Consider the following 18,745-nt stretch of genomic DNA (forward strand, 5'->3'; position numbering starts at 1 on the left):
AGCTTATGAAGACCAGGGACCTTTGGCATAAGAAAGCCATTCAGACAAATGATAAGCTGTGCTGGAACGGATATCGTTTCTTCCGACAAGAAGTGAAACGCGAGCTGAGGCTTGCTGAAAAAATCTATGTAAGAAACGAAATAGCTAACAGCAGAGGTAATACAAATGCCACTTGGAAGATATTAAATTGATGTATGTCTCGTGGTATTGCTAGACGTCCAGGCACATTTGAGGACCATTAGACTTTGGCAAACAAATTTGATAAGTATTTTACTTCAGTAGGAGAACTTCCTGCGAAAAAAGCGAACCTGACAACAAGAGAACACGGTTTGGATGAGGATAAAGATTGTGGTCGTGGGGAAGAAGGCATTGGCACTGGCCTGCACGCTGAAACAGAAGAATTTGAGTTTCAAGAGGTAAAAGAAATTGATGTAAAAGTCTGTCATTAAGAGTTTAGCTACCAACAAAGCACCAGGATATGATAAAATCTCTGCCCGAGTCCTGAAAGACAGTTGTGAGAGCATTGCACCTGTGATTTCCAGACTGGTGAATAACCCGTTTAATGTGGCTGCGTTTCCTAAAGTATGGAAAATTGCTGAGGTTATACCTGTACCCAAAGAAGGGAACCCAGAAGAACCAGCCAACAACAGGCCGATTTCACTGTTACCCATCCCATCGAAAGTAAGTGAGAGACTGGCACACAAGCAGTTTGTGGAATTTTTGACAAAATATGATAAACTGTCGAATTATCAAAGTGGCAACAGGAAAATGTATTCGACAGAAACTGCCCTCGTAAATGTTACAGATAACATTTTGAAAGCAATTGATGAAAAAGCAGCGTCATTATTAGTACTGCTTGATATGTCAAGAGCTTTTGACAGCCTTAATCATAATCTGTTATTAAGAAAACTACGGAAACTGGGTCTCAACACTTCTGCAGCTTCTTGGTTTAGTAGCTATCTATCCAGTAGATATCAGAGAGTACGATATGAAGATTCAGTCTCAGAATTGTTACCTTTAACAAACGGAGTACCTCAGGGGTCAATATTGGGTCCTGTGCCTTACTGTCTACATTAATGATTTAATCAGTGCTATTACCCACAGTCAAGCCGCTGCGTATGTTGATGATTGTCAATTGCATTTTATGTCTCCCATATCAGACTCATCAAGTGCTAGAGTCGCCGCAAATCATGATCTTAGGAACATCAGTAGATGGTGTGCTGCAGAGAATTCTTTACTCATAAATCCCGAGAAGACAAAATTGGTAGTTGTTGGCTCAACACAACTTCTTAAGAGGCTACCTCATATCTCCTTAACTCTGCTGGGCAAGACTATCTCACCAGTTTCGTTTGCTAAGGATATCGGGGTATATGTTGATCAATATCTTAACTATGATGTGCATATTACTAAAACAGCCTGTAGTTGCATGAACCAGTTGGTACAGATAAGAAGAATTAAGCACCTTTTAGATAAGAAAACACTTCTATTACTAATAAATAGTTTTTTTTTTTAGTAAATCATTTTATTGTTCCTCAGTGTGGGGGAACACATCTAAGCGTAATCTACACAAACTACAGTTGGTACAAAATTTTGCTGCCAGAGTTGTATTAGGTTTAAAGAAATTTGACCATATCTCTCAGGGGCGGAGATCTCTTAGATGGTTAGATGTTACAGAAAAGGTTTTATTTAATGATTTAGTTTTAGTATATAAAGGTGTAAATGGTTTAGCTCCAGACTATTTACGTAAATATTTTAAGCGTTCAGCAGTTTACAATAGGAACACAAGGGGATGTAATGATTTTGTGATCCCCCGATGCAGATTGTCGATGGGACAGAGGGCATTTTATTTTCGCGGCCCACGGGAATGGAATGGTCTACCTGACAACATTAGGAATACTAAAGATATTGATATCTTTAAGCGGAAACCTTTTAACAATATGTTCTATATGTAGTAAATTTGGAAATACTTTGAATGATTTTAAATACATTTGATCTTAATTAAATTACAGTAACTAAGTTCGTTAACATTGTGACCGAAAAGCCCTGTTGAAGGGAGTCTCAACAAAGTATGTATGTATGTCTGTATCTTAGACGTAAAATTGAAAAATTTTAACCGGTCGTCGTAAAAAGATTAACCGTAACAATTTTGTCAGGTGACTACAATGGAAAATGATCGATCGTTAGCCTTAAATTGGCCAAAATTTTAACGGCAAAATGCTACCGATCACCCCATTGACATGATTGAGACTCTCGTTTCAGGGGAGAACTGAGGGAGGGTCGCTCGTCTCCAACAGTCTAGGGGGAGGACCATCGAAAATTGACTGCCAATGGTCGAAGGGAATTCATTAGAATCCTGCAGAGCCTTATGGGGGATCACACGGTTTACAGCGGGTCTTGATGGGGTTAACCTCCTCCCCGCCACAGGTGAAAGATAATGACTGGTACCTTGATTCTACTCTCTACCAATCCGAAAAAAACTATCTCTACATTTGAACTCAGTTCACGCCAGTTATTCTTTTAAACAATAACAAATTAAAACGATGATCAGTAATCACTTGGGTCGGTCACATTTTATTTTCTTGCTGACTTTACACCGTGCCCATGTGTGATACTGCGAATGGAGGGGGTCCCATTGCAGCCTGTGAAATGATGAAAAAAAAATGACTTTGATAAATTATCGTAACTTGGCTCGCTTAAAGAAGCGATATTTAACAATAATTCGCCGACGGCGAGGTGAATACCGTCGAATAATCCCCGAGACGAAGTTGAGGGGATTATTCGACAATATTCACCGAACCTGAGGCGAATAATTGTTTAAGTATAATTTCAGAGCTGAACAACAGAGAAAATTCTAAAATAATAACATTTTAGTAACATTTATTAAAATTTAATTTTATTTTAACATTTATTTTAAACGGCGTGGAACAGTTTGTTACATCATCAGCAATTCACGCCGCCATTTACGTTTTATCAAAATAGAATCGTTGCTAATTAGTGTACATTGTAGTGTGACCGTAATATATGCAAAGTGCTAGCAGGTATAAAACTCGTGAATTTTGGCCCTACATTTGATTACTTGGATTAGTGTGTGCGCGAATAAGAACTTTGTTTTTACAGAACCGAGTAGTTAACACAGTTTATACAGCGTCATATAAGGAACCGCTTGACCAATCAGATTGCTGGAAACTCTTTGCTCACCTCTGACATTATACTAAATTCTGATATGAAAGGAAAATGAAAAAGTGAGGAATAAGAATGACTCTTGGCTGAAAATTTGATATATTTATCTTTCCTGCGGTTATCCCTGCATTTCACTCCCAAGATCTCATTAGAAATTCTCCCTCCTGTCTGCTTTACAATTCTTATAATGTTCCTTGGAGAATTTGGTAGTGGATCAACTTGTAATACTCTAGTTGATATTTTTGTCTATTGTCATCACTTGTCCGCGTGATACCGTAGTGATATTGTAAGGAGAAACTCTGTTTTGGTCACTCGTGGCAGTGAAAGGGTTAACTTGCGAGCAGGCTCATTGACGCGCGTGAACAATGTGAGCGCGCGATAGGTTCCCGAGCAGTACCCTGACAGACCTCTTCCGTGCCCACATTGCTGTCCGGCTCCAATTTTTTTTCATTTTGTTCGGTAACATAAAAAAAAATTCTCAACGAGGAGATGGTTATGTTGCATTAAAACAGTGAAAATATAATTACCATCTGAGTTTGATTGCCTCCTGTCAGAGGGACAAATATCCTGCACGATATCCCGCACTCGTTCCCGAGGGATCTTCACGAAGGGCTTCGATGAACGAATAAACCACTACGATGTAGTAGATCTTAGGAAAAGAAAGGAGGACATGAGGTAAGACCCAGGTCACCGTTAATTTACGAGTGGGAAGTTAATTGAAAAAGAGAATTGAGTGCTTTTCGATCGAGTTTAGTAAAACCTGAATTCAAAGTAATCCAGACGGCTGATCTGAAGAAAGGAAATGACCTTTAAGAACCAACGGGAATTTAGAGTGAGAAAAGTGCCGGAAAAGGTGGACAAATAAGTCGTGATTAGTTCAATTTTGCACTTGATTGGTCAGTGGCGCGAGATTTCTGAACCAATCACAGAGCGAAGTAAAGCAAAACCAATGCAATTTCCAATTTCTTTCGACTCTCAAATACAAATTGTCCTAAGATTGAAACAAAACATACCGACAACAACCATTCACTGCTAAAGACAAGTAGGAAGGCGGCAAACTGTAACATAGAAAGAAACAGAAATCATGTTAAGTTTTTTGAAAAAACTATCTACTAGTATTTCATTAAAAAAAAAGAAGTTTGTTTCAATTTACCCCTTTCCAGATGGAAATAAAAAATATCATCACTCCAAGAGTAAAAAAGAGGTCGAAGATGCTCCACCCAAGCCATGGAAACGCCAAACGCCTGTCACCCTGAGACGGAAAAGAACGAGGATCGATCATTGACAAACAAATACATAACTAACCAAATCAGCACTACCAGCTGCGACTGTTTGAGTTGCCATGGCAACCATGAATAAACGATTGAATTTGAAGCGAAAGCTTGACGATTTGTGTTCGGTAGTCATATGGTCAGGTTTAATAAACATTGTTTGAAGGGTCTAAAGGCATCACATGATCATGAAACTCCCCATTTCTTAGACCTAGCATCTATTGCAATGAAAGCATTTATACTTGAATTCAAGATGAAAGGCCATTTTGGTGTAGTTACAGATGAAGAAGGGACATGTTAGTTTTTCATAAAATCGTGCCAAAGAACACTGAAAAGTAAACATCCCACGCATCAAACAATAAGCTGTTCCTATACACTTTCCCGTATGATGCAAATTGCAAAAATACTTGAAGAATAATAAAGACAATAGCCTCCATTTGGCACGAAAATATACTCGTATAGTTGTCCTTGGAGAATATCGGAACAGATGATATCCACGGACAAATACCTCTTCATATCATTGCGCCAAATGCAGACTATAGTTTATATAATTAATCCATAAAGATATAAGAAAAAAAAACAAACAACCGATACGTAACATACCAAGACTATTCAGCGAAACAATCTTAATTATGCATTTCTCTCTTAGAAAAGTCGTTTCCGTTACAAAATCTAACGACTAGTTTGAAGTTTCTAAAATAAGAATTAGCATGAAATATGAGACAACTTTAATCATAATGCTTTATTTTCTCAAATGATTTTCAGTAACATGCTAAAAATTACGTTCTTAGAATTAGTGTGTTGGACTTACTGAGAAAGAGGATCCCAGAAGCAACAGGTCCACCAACACTGAGACGACTCTGGCTGCGAGGTTCGCATAATTCAGTGGGACGATTGCTTTATTTAGAGATGTTCATTAAAACAATCAATCAATTAATCAGTCAAAAGATAATCAGAACATGAGGAAAAAAAAATTATAGACTAGGACAACACTTTTGGCGGAAACCTTGACATTTTTTTGTTGATAATATATTAGTTCAGTGAACATTCATTTTCATACAAGATCACGAGCAATTCCAATGAATAGTACTTATCTAAGTTGCTAATAAACCTCGCACATTCCAACAAATAAGCTCTCAAATGAAAATGATTTCGTCCTAAATACGTTTTCTTTCTAACAGATTTTAACGAAGCGAGACAAAGCAAGCTGGGATACCTAGAAGATACTTTTCTCTGAAAGGCAAATATTGGCTGATTTCGTCGGCGTCCTCCTCTACTTTCTTGAAAAGTCTAATTAAGTGAATGCCTTGATAAATTGCATATGCGGAGTAAATCTGAAATACGAAAAGAAACGCAAGTGCAGATCAGATTTGATATACCAGAGCAGATACAAATTGCTCTCTTTCGACTTATTTGAAATCAAACCTTCTTTAACCTGCAGCAGATTAAAGAAGGATCGATTTTAAGCAAAGGTCAGTGCTTTTAATGAGAAAGGAAGACGCTTTGTTTTTCAAACATGAAAAGACACTCGGACCGAATGTATCGTGCGCCTATCAACTTCAAGCCTCAACATTCCCCCTCCCCTCCCCTCCCCTCCCCCCGCTCTCCTTCTCACCCCCGTGTAATACCAGCCACGAGCTTCAGTTTCGTTAATTGCACCTCACCTAAGATAATTTTTCTTTAATTGAAAAGTATTCGCAAGTCAAAATACGATTTATTTCCTTAGATTATGATCAGATTCCTTTAACGATTCCTTTAAAGAACGAAGAACCCGCAAAAATTTGCATCGCTCCAATCTTGAGATTTCAGTAGTTTAAAACATCAAAGAGATACACGTTCGTCAAATCCCATCGAAGTCTGAATCGTTTTCAGACTTCTCTTTCGCGATTTATTTCAAAGTAGCTCACCAGTGAGGATAATATTTGTTAATTTAAAAGTATGAGTTGCAACTGCGCATCTAACCATCAAATCAAACTGCTTTACATGATAATCTTTTTTGACCAAGTCAAAGCAAGAGACATTTTATCTCGGTAAAACCTATGAAGCTTCCAGTTGCTCTTCCTGAAATGTCATAATACACATATATCTTGGCTATTACAATATAAATTGTGCGTTCGTTTTTCTGGTAACAACATTATCGTTTTTGACTAGAGAACAAGGTTTTGGAAACCACGCACTAAAATTTATCTTAACATTTCAAGCGATGGAAAACAAATATCGCGAGCCTAAACTATACGACGTTTCGAGTGTTAGCCATTCGCCATTCGCTCTGACGAAAGGCTAATGTTCGAAACGTCAGCTTTGAAACTCTTTACGTTGGCTAATTTGCGTGCTCAACTCAGTTGATAAAGCCAAAATTACCTGTTACTTCAAAGACGCAGCACCACAGTTTCCTTCCCCCCCCCCCCTAAACTACGCTGTACTTATTTTCTACGCGACCTAAAGTTCGCGGTTTCAGCGAAATGGCGAAAACCATTAGTAAAAATCAAGTGATATAGGGGCTTGAAAAGGAGAATGTCTCCGAAACTCGTATGATTGATAACTGCCGGAACTCACCAGACCCCAGATTCCGACTATCCTAACACCTCTGCGAAGACTGAAGCGGCGGCCAAAAGTTCTCACCAAAACTACCATCGTGGACGAAAAGTCGAAGTTATGTTACTCTTAACGTCAAACTCAACTGAACTGATTTAAGCGTAGCTGCTAGCGCTGGATGCTTTTGAACCTTTCAATTAAACAAAAAAGATTCTTCTCAGTACGCTTCCGTGCATTCTAGTGGCGAGAATTTGTCTTACATCTGGACTGACAGAATTGAATCTCGTCGATCAACTTCAATTTTCTCATTTTTATCTTGACTTAGCTAGTTAGCTGATCAAAAGGCATGAAACGGTAGTGCGATCAGAGGCGTGCTGTTATTTTCGTAAATCAAGGTCAGCAGCCAAGATTATATCAACCCATGATCGCGTTGCTTTGCTATGTTCGGATTTCTAGAGTTCTAGGCTTTCCAAATGATTTACAACGTTCTTGATTGTACAAGTGATTAAATTTGATATTAGTTCTTAGACAAGTACTGATTTTTAAAATTTCATTTTCAGTTCAGCACACACCACGTGCACATATGAATAAAACTAAATAAGAGGTGGAAAAATTTCAAAAACTGATTTGCTTGGGGGAAAGAACGAGGTGTGCTTATAAGTATTCCGTGTTATAGTATACGTAAGCCTTTAAGCAAGTAGTTGTATTAGTTCTTCCTTTCGTAGAACCAGATAAAACTATATTTGAAACTAACATCGCGGTGAAAATCATGACAATTCCACATTTGTCTTTAATGATAAATTGTAATTTGTGTCTGATTCTATCCACGGATTTTACCGTAACGGTAAATTAAATGTCTTAAATATCAAAAAAAGCTTGTTTTTTTTTCCTGTTTAATGCGACTTAATTCTGCATTGATTTCATTCAACGAATAATTAAGTTATTTTACATTGTGCACGTGTGAAAAGTAAACATCTTCTTCATCGGTAATCTGAGCGCGTTGTATCAGATGAAAAAATAAAGGAAAGTAAAAATCCACGATCTCTTTCAGCTTGTTCATCAACTGAATTGTGCAAGTTCATGCGTCAGCTACACCTCGAGCAACTCCGGCGCATCTTTCGTGTTCTCCAAACTTCCCGCGTGCTTCAATTCTCGATGAACGCACAGCCGACACATGAACCAATTGTTTATAACATTTTCAACGCTGTAGTTTATGTCTAAAAGGCAGAAATTCCCTTTTGTGCGCTTCAATGCGTTTGCGTTTGTTTGCCGACTTCATCAGTTGGCTTTTGTACATTATGCTAGCATTTTTTCGAGCATTTTAGTGAGGCAAAAGCATTGAGCATTATTCGAGCATTTTAGTGGCATTTTCCCGGAAAATTAATCTTTTGCGAGAAAATAAAATAGAAATTAACTTTTTTGAGTCCCGCTTTTAATTCACGAAAAAAACTAATACAGCTGAGTGGAGACAAGTCAGCGGTTTTACCTTTCAAGACTCAAAAGGTGGCCATGTTTGTTTTCTTCGTGACCCGTGTAAGTTACACGGGTTACGAAGAAAGCATAAACCTGTATACCCAGTGTCGTTACTTGCAACACTTGTAAGTAAGTGTAAACTTGCAAATCAAATAAAAATACCTTTGTATAATGAGCATTATCCGAACATTTTAGTTACTTTTTTGGGGGAGACCGAGCATTTTAGTGGGAAAAATGGAGCATTAAGGTGGAGCATTTTAGCGGGGAAACAAAAGCATAATGTACAAAAGCCTATTCATCAGCGTGCACAGTGGGAAATTGACAGAAGCACGCTCGCGAAATTGAATTTGATTGGGTGAAGCGCTCGAAAAGTACCTCACTCACAGAGCTCTTGCGGCGCATTGTCGTCAAGCCAAGAGTTCTAATAGCGGAAAGTCCTGGCCATGAAGTGATTGTAGAAGTTTTTGCAAGTATGTGTTGAAATAACGTGTGTAATATCGAAATGCGTAATTGAGTTTGAAAATTGGGTTTTAATGTTTGACCTGAAAAGATTATTTAACTCAATATTTTCGTCCACACTGGTGTTTTCGCTTTGATTCTTCTCACCAATCCACTCTGATCCGGTTACATTTGAAAACGTGTCCATTTTGATGCGTGTTGGCCTATCTGGTCCAAACGCTGATCACAGTTAGTAGACTATGCTTATATGTAGAAGACGAGTTAGACCCTCCTTTCCAGCCAAGCCCGTCGCGCGAGTCAAAGAAAAAAAAAAGTGCAAAAAAAATTGGACCCCGGTACTCCATGAGTATCGAAAAGTGCCTCACATACAGAGCTCTTGCGGCGCATCGTCGTCACTCCAAGAGTTTCCCGGGATGCGCTATCAGCAATTTTTTTTTTCATTTATTCTTTTTTTTACTCCCGCGACGGACTTCGCAGACCACTTTGCATGCCCTCATCCATTCTTGCGCACCTAGTTCGACAACGCACATTATATTTTTGCAATTTTCTACCAATTATTTCCTCTAAAACGCCTGAAAACACTAATGAAAACGGGAAATTTTGGTTTTTTTAAAAACGTGGTTTTTTTTAAAAAACGTCGCTTTTCTTGCGTGGACCTTTGAAAAAGAAGGATTTTGAAAACGTCGACGAAAAATACCTCATCCGGACTCTCGGTTTCACTGATAAATGTTATGGAGGACAAGAAAAATGCATCAACATATATGCGTGTTCAAAAAAAAAAAAACAAAGAACAGTTTGTTCGCCCTAACACAACACTTTTAAGTGTTCTGAAGAAACTTAAAAGTTCCTTCAGAAACTTAAAACTTTGCGCCTTTTATTCAACCAATTAATACATTTGAAAAAAGGTACTCTTGCAACTTTTTACATGACAAAAGTCTCGGTTTCTATTTTCTGTTTTTGGGGTGTAGAAAATCTGTGAAAACAAAAACAAAGTGTTTTGTGAACGGAAACGATTTTTGAACGAAGCCACAAGCAAAGAGTTCGACATATTTGGGTCGGCGTCTTGCTTTCATACGAAAAAGCCTCCAAAATCCCTTGGGTGACAATATGATCGCCATTTTCAAAAGCAATTCCTATTGTTGTCTATCACGTTGGTGAGTAAATCACTCACTTTGAATGTTTATTGGTATTGCTTATTGTTGCTTTTAAGTTCTTCAACCAGCACACGCTAAAACAGTAAGGTATTTTAGCTACTCGCCGCACATCTCACAAGAATCCCGGCTTCTACGTGCTGCACTAACTGAAATGAATCATTTGTTGGTTTGGCTGAAATGAGGGCTTTGTGTTGAGTTCGGTCTTTACCAAGATCAAGTGCTCGTTCAATGGATTACAAGTAAATTAATTCTTTTGTCAGTCAGAGAGATTACCTCCCGTTTGTTTTCTGTTGGCATCACAGTGAACTTTGAATTGCCTTGGACAGTCTAATAGTTTACGTTATGTAAAACAAAGGTGTTCTATATTCCAACCCGTTCAGATTGCTTTTTGCGGCTTTCTTTTTTTATCGACGTAAAATGAGTTTTCGCGTGTTTGCATTGATAAAAGTCATCATTGCAAATTACTTTAACATAGAATGAGTGATGATAAAGAAACGAACATTCTTGATCAAGAAGAGGTTGTTTGGAGCATCAAGACAAACCTAACATGTCAGGTCTGCGACAAGTTATTCGTGGATCCAAGAATACTTCCATGCTTGCATACTTTTTGCTGTCTGTGCATTGAAAATTTACTTCGAAACCGACCACTGAAGGACAAACTACTCAAGTGCCCTTCGTGTCATTTAGAAACAGGACTAGACAGTCGAAATTCTGTGAGGAAACTTCCTGCTAACTCGCTCCTGGTGTCACTGCTCGACTTACTACGAATACAAGAAGGAAAATCCGTTCAGTGTGATGTTTGTGACTGCAGCGAGGAGGAATCATCGGCTGAAGTGCGTTGTCGAGAATGTTCGATTTATCTCTGTGAGCTACACTCAGAGGCTCATAAAAAAGCTAAGGATACAAAGCACCATAATCTTCTCTCGTTAGGTGAGGCTGGCTATACGTTTATACATTTAAAAATTCCCCACGTTGTTCTCTTTACGTTTCCAGTGGTATTTTAAAAGGAGAATTTGTTTAAACATCGGAAACTTCTTAAAATGGTGATCTTTTCCCATATTCTCATGACCTTTATATTTGGTTCAAGCGTCATACTGTATGGAGAAATTAAAGGTTAGTCACTGTGAGGATTAAGAGGGTTTTAAGATGAAAAAGAAAAGTTTTTGAAGCGCAAACTCTCTAAGCGATGAGCCTTACCATCCTTTATCAGACATTCGTGAGAATTTGTTACTGCATCAATATATATCCGCCTAGCTAACAATTTTCCAAGTCACCATTTCAATTTTATTCTTCATCATAGTCATGTAAAGATGCGCACTAGAAATGAATGAATTATTCGTCTTCTCAGTTATCTGCTGACATGGGGATGCTTTGTCAGGATTTTACATTGTATTTTATATTTTATTTGCCTGTCAGAGTTTCCGTTCCCTTTCTAGATAAGGTACGCCGGCAGCGGCAGCGGAAGGGTTAAAAAAGGGCCTGGGAAAGAGTGATCTCGAGCTTTACGAGTAAATCTTTTTCCGCGTCAGGTCACCTGTACTGTCAGGCTAGCAAGTTGAAATCCTTAACGATTCTGATTACCAAAAATGACATTTTTAAACTATGGGATTTACTGACAGAATTTTTTATTCTGATCTGTTTTTTTTTGTTTTGTTTTGTTTTGTTTTGTTTTTTTAACAGAGTACCTAAAAACCATGTCTTTGAAGGAATTAAACCGGCCAACCTATTGTGTAACACACACCGGTGAAAGACTAGCGCTGTTCTGCGACCTTTGCAATACAAGCATCTGTCGCAATTGCGCTCTGAAAGACCACAAAACGCATCAAACTCAGTTTTTAGAGGACGCATACTCCAAACTATACCCTAAGTTTTCACAAATACTAGAACAAACAAGAAGTGTTTGTATCAAGGTAGAAAATGCCATTCCCGCGCTCAACTGCATGCAAGCACGGGTGAACATGAAAGCTGATGGTATAATCCGGGATATTGAGGATAGCATCAACGCTAAGATCAAGGCTTTAGAACAAAGAAAGAGTGAGCTGCGAGCCGCGGTGGAGCTGGTGCGAGTGAACAGGAAGACTGCGCTGGACGTGCAAAGACGAAGTTTAGAGGCATCCCGAGATGCACTGCAAGTATCGTGTCGCTTTGTGAAGAGAGTCCTCGAAGAAGGTAACTACTGAATGAGATTTTGTAAGATAGATCAGAGCATTTTTCCTTGCCTGTCGAAAGTAATCCGTTAAAGCACTGGTTGTGCTTTACATAGTTTTTCGTGCAGCAACCCTTCACCCACCCTTCCCCCACAAAAAAAAAATGGGAAGTGGGTAGGGGGCTGCTGTACACAGACTATGCTTCTCAAAGCTTTATTTATGATTGGTTTAGAAAACTTGGAAACGGGAAGTTTTAGATAGTAAGAGGCTTCCAGAGTCAGCGAATACGATTTAAACGAATAAAAGTCTGAGGTAACTGAGTTTCCCACTAACTGAATTTTTTTTTATAATTTATCATAGGTGATCCAGTACACTTGCTCTCCTCCAAAGATCTTATTTCCGAGAGACTAGAAGCGCTTGCCAATCACCACTATGAACTTCAGCCTCGTGAGGACCACGTGATCAAGTTTTCTGCCGAAAACGAAGCGTTACAACAAGCTATTGATTCCTTTGGCTCAATAGATACTTCGTACCCTTATTTTGCGACTTCTACAGCTGAAGGAACTGGTCTGCATGAAGCAAATGTCAACCAAACAGTTTGTTTCACAGTGATAACCAGGTTTGCAGTCGTCATATTCATTTATTTTTGTCCTTTTTAACTTTCTTTCATGAGAAGCACCTAATGGTTAGCTTAAAGTGCACCTAAACCCCCAAATTTTTTTTCGCTTAACGAAATAAGCTTATTTTTTGGAGTATTTCTGTGCAAAAATTTTTTAATTTGCTTAAATCTTAAATTTTCTGTGCCTAGTCAAAATATGGAAAATCGGCCGCCATCTTGCCCCACGACCGAGTTTAAAGAGTAATGGCTCTAGCGGATAATGTGACGTCAAATCGAGAACACGAAAGTCTGCTTTTCACACATTTTCACTTGTTTGGGAAGGTTGTGGTCGATATTGTCCGAAATATGCCGACCAGGTGTATTGTATGAGGAATGTATGAAGCGTGATACCCTCTTGCAAATTTCGCACGTTGCTACATCCTCCTATACCACACTTAGTCGGCATATTTTCGGACAAAATCGACTACAACCTTCCTAAACAAGCGAAAATGCGTGAAATGCAGACTTTCGTGTTCTCGATTTGGCGTCACATTACCCGCTAGAGCCATTCCTCTTTAAACTCGGCCGTGGGGCAAGATGGCGGCCGATTTTCCGTATTTTGACGGGGCACAGACAATTGAAGATTTGAGCAAATAAAAAAATGTTTGCACAGAAATACTCCAAAAAATACGCTTATTTCGTTGAGCGAAAAAAAATTTTTGGGTTTAGGTACACTTTAACGGTCATTATATTGAACAATGGATGAGAAGGTCTGGGTTGGAGCCTCGGGTTCGTTCCTTAAATTGGTCCCGGCAGCGTAAGAGCCCCAAAGGGACCCCGAAGGACCCCAAAGGGACCAGTCATTGTTTGTCGCCTGAGGAGGATCGGAAGATTTTTTTTTAGGGGGGGAGGCTGCATGTTTTTCAGGGGAAACGGAGGGGGGTCAGTAGTCGCTAACAGAGGACTATAGAAAATTGACTGCAGATGAGGGAAGATCATAAGAATGCTTTAGAGCCTAAGGTAGGGATCAGATCAGGCAAATTTCATTGTGACTCAACCAAAGCGTCCCCCCTCCATCTGCTAGATCTCAAAATCTCTATGTACGAGATGTCGGTGTATATGTAACGTCAAAAATCTAATCATTTTGAAAGTCTGCTGCTTTTCTTGTACCTTTTTGCGTTGTAATGATAGAGTTTCCGTTGTTCATCATCAATACGCGCGAGGATTTCAAAATCTCCATTTTTACTCAGGGATAGAAAAGGAAGACCTATTGAATGCGAGACCTCTGACTTACGTGTTCAGATCGAGTCCCTGGATGGCACATTAAACGAGGCTGAAATCAACGCGCAAAATGGCGGGAAACACAACGTTTCTTACACTCCTTCCATACCAGGAAAACATCTTATTCACATTACTATTCGTGGCTGCTCAATGAATGAAAGCCCTTTCGCAGTTCACGTGCCTTTCGCCACGAGGGACTACAAAAACATGACCCAACCACAGCTGGTGATAGGAGGGCCTGGGGAAAAGGCGGGAGAATTGAAAGGCGCTAGGGGAGTAACAGTGGACAAGGACAACAGAATCGTTGTATGTGACAGGAACAATTTCCGCGTGCAAATTTTTGATTCCCTTGGAGAGTTTTTGTTTGCTTTTGGAAACAAAGGAAGCAGTTGTGGTGAATTCCCCGGTGGTCCCTTGGGTGTAGCGGTGAGCAACGACGGAAAGTTTTTCGTCTCTGATTGGAGCGGTAGAACGGTGCAAATGTTTGATGCGAAGGGAAAGTTTGTGAAAAGATTGAAACTTCCTGAAGACGAAGACGAAAAATGCGCCAAGTTCTCATACGTAGTCTTTGGTCAAAAAGAACAACAAGTTTATATTACTGATTGCCAAAACAGGAAAATTTATGTGTTTGACAGTAACGGGGAGTACTTGTCACACTTTCAAGTTGGATGTCCAGATGAAGACGATGGACTCCGCAGCAAACTCCGTGGGGTTGCAATAAACAGAAAAGGTATTGAACTATTCGGGTTAACACATTTTACGACAGGTTCTTGCATTATTCAGTAATAATAGAACCTCGGATATAACCTTTCCCTATGTAACTTTTTACCACAATTGGCAGTAATGTCGCAATTTGCCGTTATCGATTACAGTCAGACAACACTGCTCGCGTCAATGTGTCACGCAATGCCTTTATCATTGAAAGAATCGTTTTAATTGATGTCGGTACCGTGGTAAACAACAAATCGAAAGTGCCTTAGCGTGGTCTGTACTCTTATCAACAACGATATTCGTTATCACTATGGTCACAATGTTGTGGACACACGAGGCGCAGCTGAAGACGCTAAACCAATATCGATTTGTTACATTGGCGGTCAAAAGGGATGGGCACAGGGCTATACCTCTTTTGGCACCATATAGACGGAGTCAAAAGCACACTTTTATTGGTTCTTCCCAATGAAGTTTAGTAACTGAACGTAAAAAAAAAAAGGGGAAGTGAGAGCTACGCAGCCATTAGTTCCAGTGGCAGGGCAGACCTTGAGCTAAGGGAGGGGGCGAAGGTCTTTTTGTGTGTACACCTGCCGGCTTTTCTTCCTTGTAAGTTTCTTATAGTTACCCAAAATAAGGGGGGGCCCGGACCCCCCCTTAGATCCGCCACTGAGTTCCCAGTGTTTTCACCCATCTTGTTCTCTTTTTTCATTTTAAAATCGGGGCCTGTCTGCAAGCTGCCACCATTCTGACATCATGTTATCTATCATACCAGATACTTATGAAAAAATCTAAAATCCTTCTCCGTTTGTATAATTTTAGGAGAGATTGTAACATCCCTGGTGAACGATGGCGCCCTCCAAGTACTGAGCACAGATGGAAAACCTCTGAGACACATTTCGCTTCCATTCTCAAAATCTGACAAAGTTTTTGCTCCCGAAGCCATCACTGTTGATTCTAATGACAACATGTTGATGGCGGATGGTATGAGAAATTGCCTTCTAGTGTTTTCGGGAGAAGATGGGCACCTTATAGCAGAATGTGCAAGAGAGAGCCTTTGTAAACCGTATGGAGTTGCCGTAGATAGAGTGGGACGAGTAATCATGACTGATTCTTCTAATCAAATTAAGATATTTTAGTATAAGATCTTAAGTGTTAGGATATCTCTACGCGCAGACAAGAGTTAATGATCTCTTGAAGCATAGAAATATCTCAAGAGCTATGTTCTCCATACTTTGAATGAATGATTCAGCAGTGTTACTATAAGAAGAAAGCAGATTTTGATGATTCATGGGGTCTAAAGGGTTGTTCTTGCAAATCCAAATGATAAGATTGTATTGGAAGTAGCTTTCTCTCCAAGATTTGTATGAATTATCACACAATTGGGGGACAGGGGAATTGCAAGACGTCCCTTCTGCAGAATTTCTACTTTTATATGGACATGAACTAAGCTGGTTCTCAGAAAAATTTGCAATTGAGTGTTAAAAGTAATCCTGGATAACATAGGTTTTGCTTCACAATTTACTGTGCTTGTTAAAAAATAAAAAACAAAAAACAAAAACAAAAAAATAAAAAACAAAACAAAACATTACTAACTAACAATAATGGTGTGTGAAAACATTCAACAGTAAAAATACTTTTAGGATGTTTTGATCATAAATGAGTTTTTCTCAATTTTTACTTTATTTGTATAATATATACCCACACTTTCCTTTTACTGTGACATTTAAAACTTGATAATGAAGGTAGAATGGTCCAAAAACCTGGTTCTAAAGGTCAATAAAGTAAAAAAATAATATTTACAGATCTGGTTTATTTCAAGCACCCATAAAATTTCATTCTTGTATATTCATTCAAGTGAACATCAGGTTTCTGCTCATAGGATAAAACAGGAAGGATTCTAGACTTTTGGCCCCCAACAGGAGTGACACAATGCATAGAGTTTTTCCCAGAGAATATCTCGAGGGTTCCTGGCTGAATGTCAGCATGTTTCACACCAAGAGCCATCAGATCTTGTCCAGCTTTAGTAACCAGTAGCACTTGCCTGACAAGGTTATAGCTTTCATTTCCATCTGATCTATTTGCAACAAAGCAATATTTTAAATTTCATTCAAGTTTACAACACCTAGCTGGGGACTTAGGTCAGACAGCCTCCGGTTTCTGAATCAAGGCCAGACCACAAACCGGGATCTAGGGGAAAGGCCTGCCCTCACCTCCCCGCTTATTTTGGATAAAAAAGTAAGTGCAGACTGAAGGAAGAAATGCCAGCAGGTGTACACGCACACAAAAACCTACGGTTTATTGACTTTCTCTGAGATGACCAGAATGTCCATCCACTGGCAGATGTCATGGTAGAGGCAGCGCACTCTCCTCAGTTATTTTAAGACCCTGAGTGTTGGTTCAGTCTGGGGCTCACTGTCTATCAAGAACTCGATTGCAAGTAGCATAGCCAATCAGATGGCAGAAATTGTGATAGATTGTAAGTAGATTTATTCTAATTTTTTTAGAGCTGGAGCTTAAGAAAGTACCCTCCCTAAGGGAGTGATATGTCAAACTATTGCCTTTTCCCCACTCCCCTTGGGTTGATATATTTCCAAAGGTCACTTAAGATGAGGAGGGTTGGGTTGTACAGTGGTAAATTACTACTTTCAGAATAAGACGTCTTTTGTCTACAGAAACAGCGGTAAATTATAACTTTCAGAATTGGATGTCTCTTGTATACAGATATAATTCAGCTACAACCAGGTCAGAAAATTAAACACCTCCGTTAGCCTTTGGCACATCTTCTGAGGTTCACAAGCACCATTATCACCAAGATCTTGAGAGTGAAAAGAAAGGTATTCTGAGCTGCGGAAAACGACAAACAAAAACTTAGCTAGTTGATGGGATATATTGAAAAAGTCCCCCACCCTCTGGTGCTTGAAGAACAGCGAACTCCCCCCAGTCATTTTCTCTGTAAACGTGCACATTTAAGGCTCCTAGAGGATCAGCCGTACGGTAGAGCATGTCCCTGTGAAGGAGAAGTCAAACAAAGTCTGTCATCTCCGGGACATGTAGAGCAGATTTAGAGGCGAGTTTGTCTTGATTTGGTCATGCGTAACACAACATTTTGAAGATCGAGACAAAATATTCCTCGCGTGGTCTTTCCCGAGGACCGAATCTTCCTTGCATTCCTCAAGATAGACATTGTGATCACTTGTTGCACGAAATGCAATCGGTAAGGCTTCTTCTACCTCCAGGATTGTTTGACGAATAGCCCAAGGAAGCATAAAACCCCGCAGCAAGGTGATTCCGTTGTCCTTGAGCTCGCTTCTCGCACGGTTAATGACTTCTTGAAGAATGTGGCTCTCAGACTCTGCAATGGGATATCTTGTGTAGTCGACAATACTCTTTATATCACCAGCCATTATAAATTATAGAGACTCCGTGCTTTTCCGACGATGTACCTCGGTAAGCTTAGCAACATGATCAAATGAACTTTATCCCTTCGTGGACCATGCAATGAATGGTTGCGTGTCCGAGGAGGGAGCCTATGCGAAATTCTGCGCGACGAATACCCTTGCTGGTCATAATGGCGGGTGGAAGATCTGGGACGAGTGACAAATCGAAGGGGAGGGGAAGTAAAACCAGAAAAGCCGCATTATACCATGCTACCGCCTGTAAGTAGGCTATCGAGGGGGTGGTAGCGCATGGCAGCTTGACTATTAGCAGAAAAGGCTTTTGTCCGTGAATTACAAACAAATAGGCAATATTTAAAATACTTTTTTTTATGAATTTTTATTTATTTATTTGTTTACTCAAATTCAATTACACAGATAATCAAAACAAAAACAAAAACAAAAACAAGGAGTTAAATATATATACAAGTATAAAAAAGAGATATCTGAGTAATTAGGCCAGTTTATACAGACTTCTAGATTCCTTATTTTAAATAAACTG

At 39.3% G+C, this 18,745-nt stretch overlaps 1 protein-coding gene and 2 pseudogenes across 2 annotated transcripts; 1 reads left to right on the forward strand and 2 right to left on the reverse strand.

Moving 5' to 3' along the window:
* Positions 1 to 2,543: 2,543 nt before the first annotated feature.
* On the reverse strand, positions 2,544 to 7,338 carry LOC111324028 (uncharacterized; annotated as a pseudogene). The gene is made up of 7 exons (XR_015993595.1): positions 7,008 to 7,338; positions 5,668 to 5,785; positions 5,263 to 5,348; positions 4,334 to 4,432; positions 4,194 to 4,238; positions 3,708 to 3,829; positions 2,544 to 2,639 (listed from the first exon to the last, which is right to left on the reverse strand). The product of XR_015993595.1 is annotated as an uncharacterized LOC111324028 (transcript).
* Positions 7,339 to 10,519: 3,181 nt separating this feature from the next.
* LOC111324041 (E3 ubiquitin-protein ligase TRIM45) lies at positions 10,520 to 16,223 on the forward strand. The gene is made up of 5 exons (XM_088739597.1): positions 10,520 to 11,002; positions 11,753 to 12,241; positions 12,580 to 12,838; positions 14,068 to 14,828; positions 15,629 to 16,223. The coding sequence occupies exons 1-5, from the start codon at positions 10,549 to 10,551 to the stop codon at positions 15,943 to 15,945; spliced, it is 2,280 nt and encodes a 759-aa protein (XP_088595723.1). The 5' UTR covers positions 10,520 to 10,548; the 3' UTR covers positions 15,946 to 16,223.
* A 243-nt stretch (positions 16,224 to 16,466) lies between these two features.
* Positions 16,467 to 18,365, reverse strand: LOC148720811 (uncharacterized; annotated as a pseudogene).
* Positions 18,366 to 18,745: the final 380 nt, after the last annotated feature.

Source organism: Stylophora pistillata, chromosome 11 (genome assembly GCF_964205215.1).
Source record: "Stylophora pistillata chromosome 11, jaStyPist1.2, whole genome shotgun sequence".
Taxonomy (NCBI): domain Eukaryota; kingdom Metazoa; phylum Cnidaria; class Anthozoa; order Scleractinia; family Pocilloporidae; genus Stylophora; species Stylophora pistillata.

Bases quoted from the DNA above. Each gene is read 5' to 3' on its own strand.
- LOC111324041 (XM_088739597.1), top strand. From the start codon at position 10,549: ATGAGTGATGATAAAGAAACGAACATTCTTGATCAAGAAGAGGTTGTT. The intron at 11,003-11,752 runs GTGAGGCTGGCT...TTTTTTTAACAG, and splicing joins CCATAATCTTCTCTCGTTAG to AGTACCTAAAAACCATGTCT. The intron at 12,242-12,579 runs GTAACTACTGAA...AATTTATCATAG, and splicing joins GAAGAGAGTCCTCGAAGAAG to GTGATCCAGTACACTTGCTC.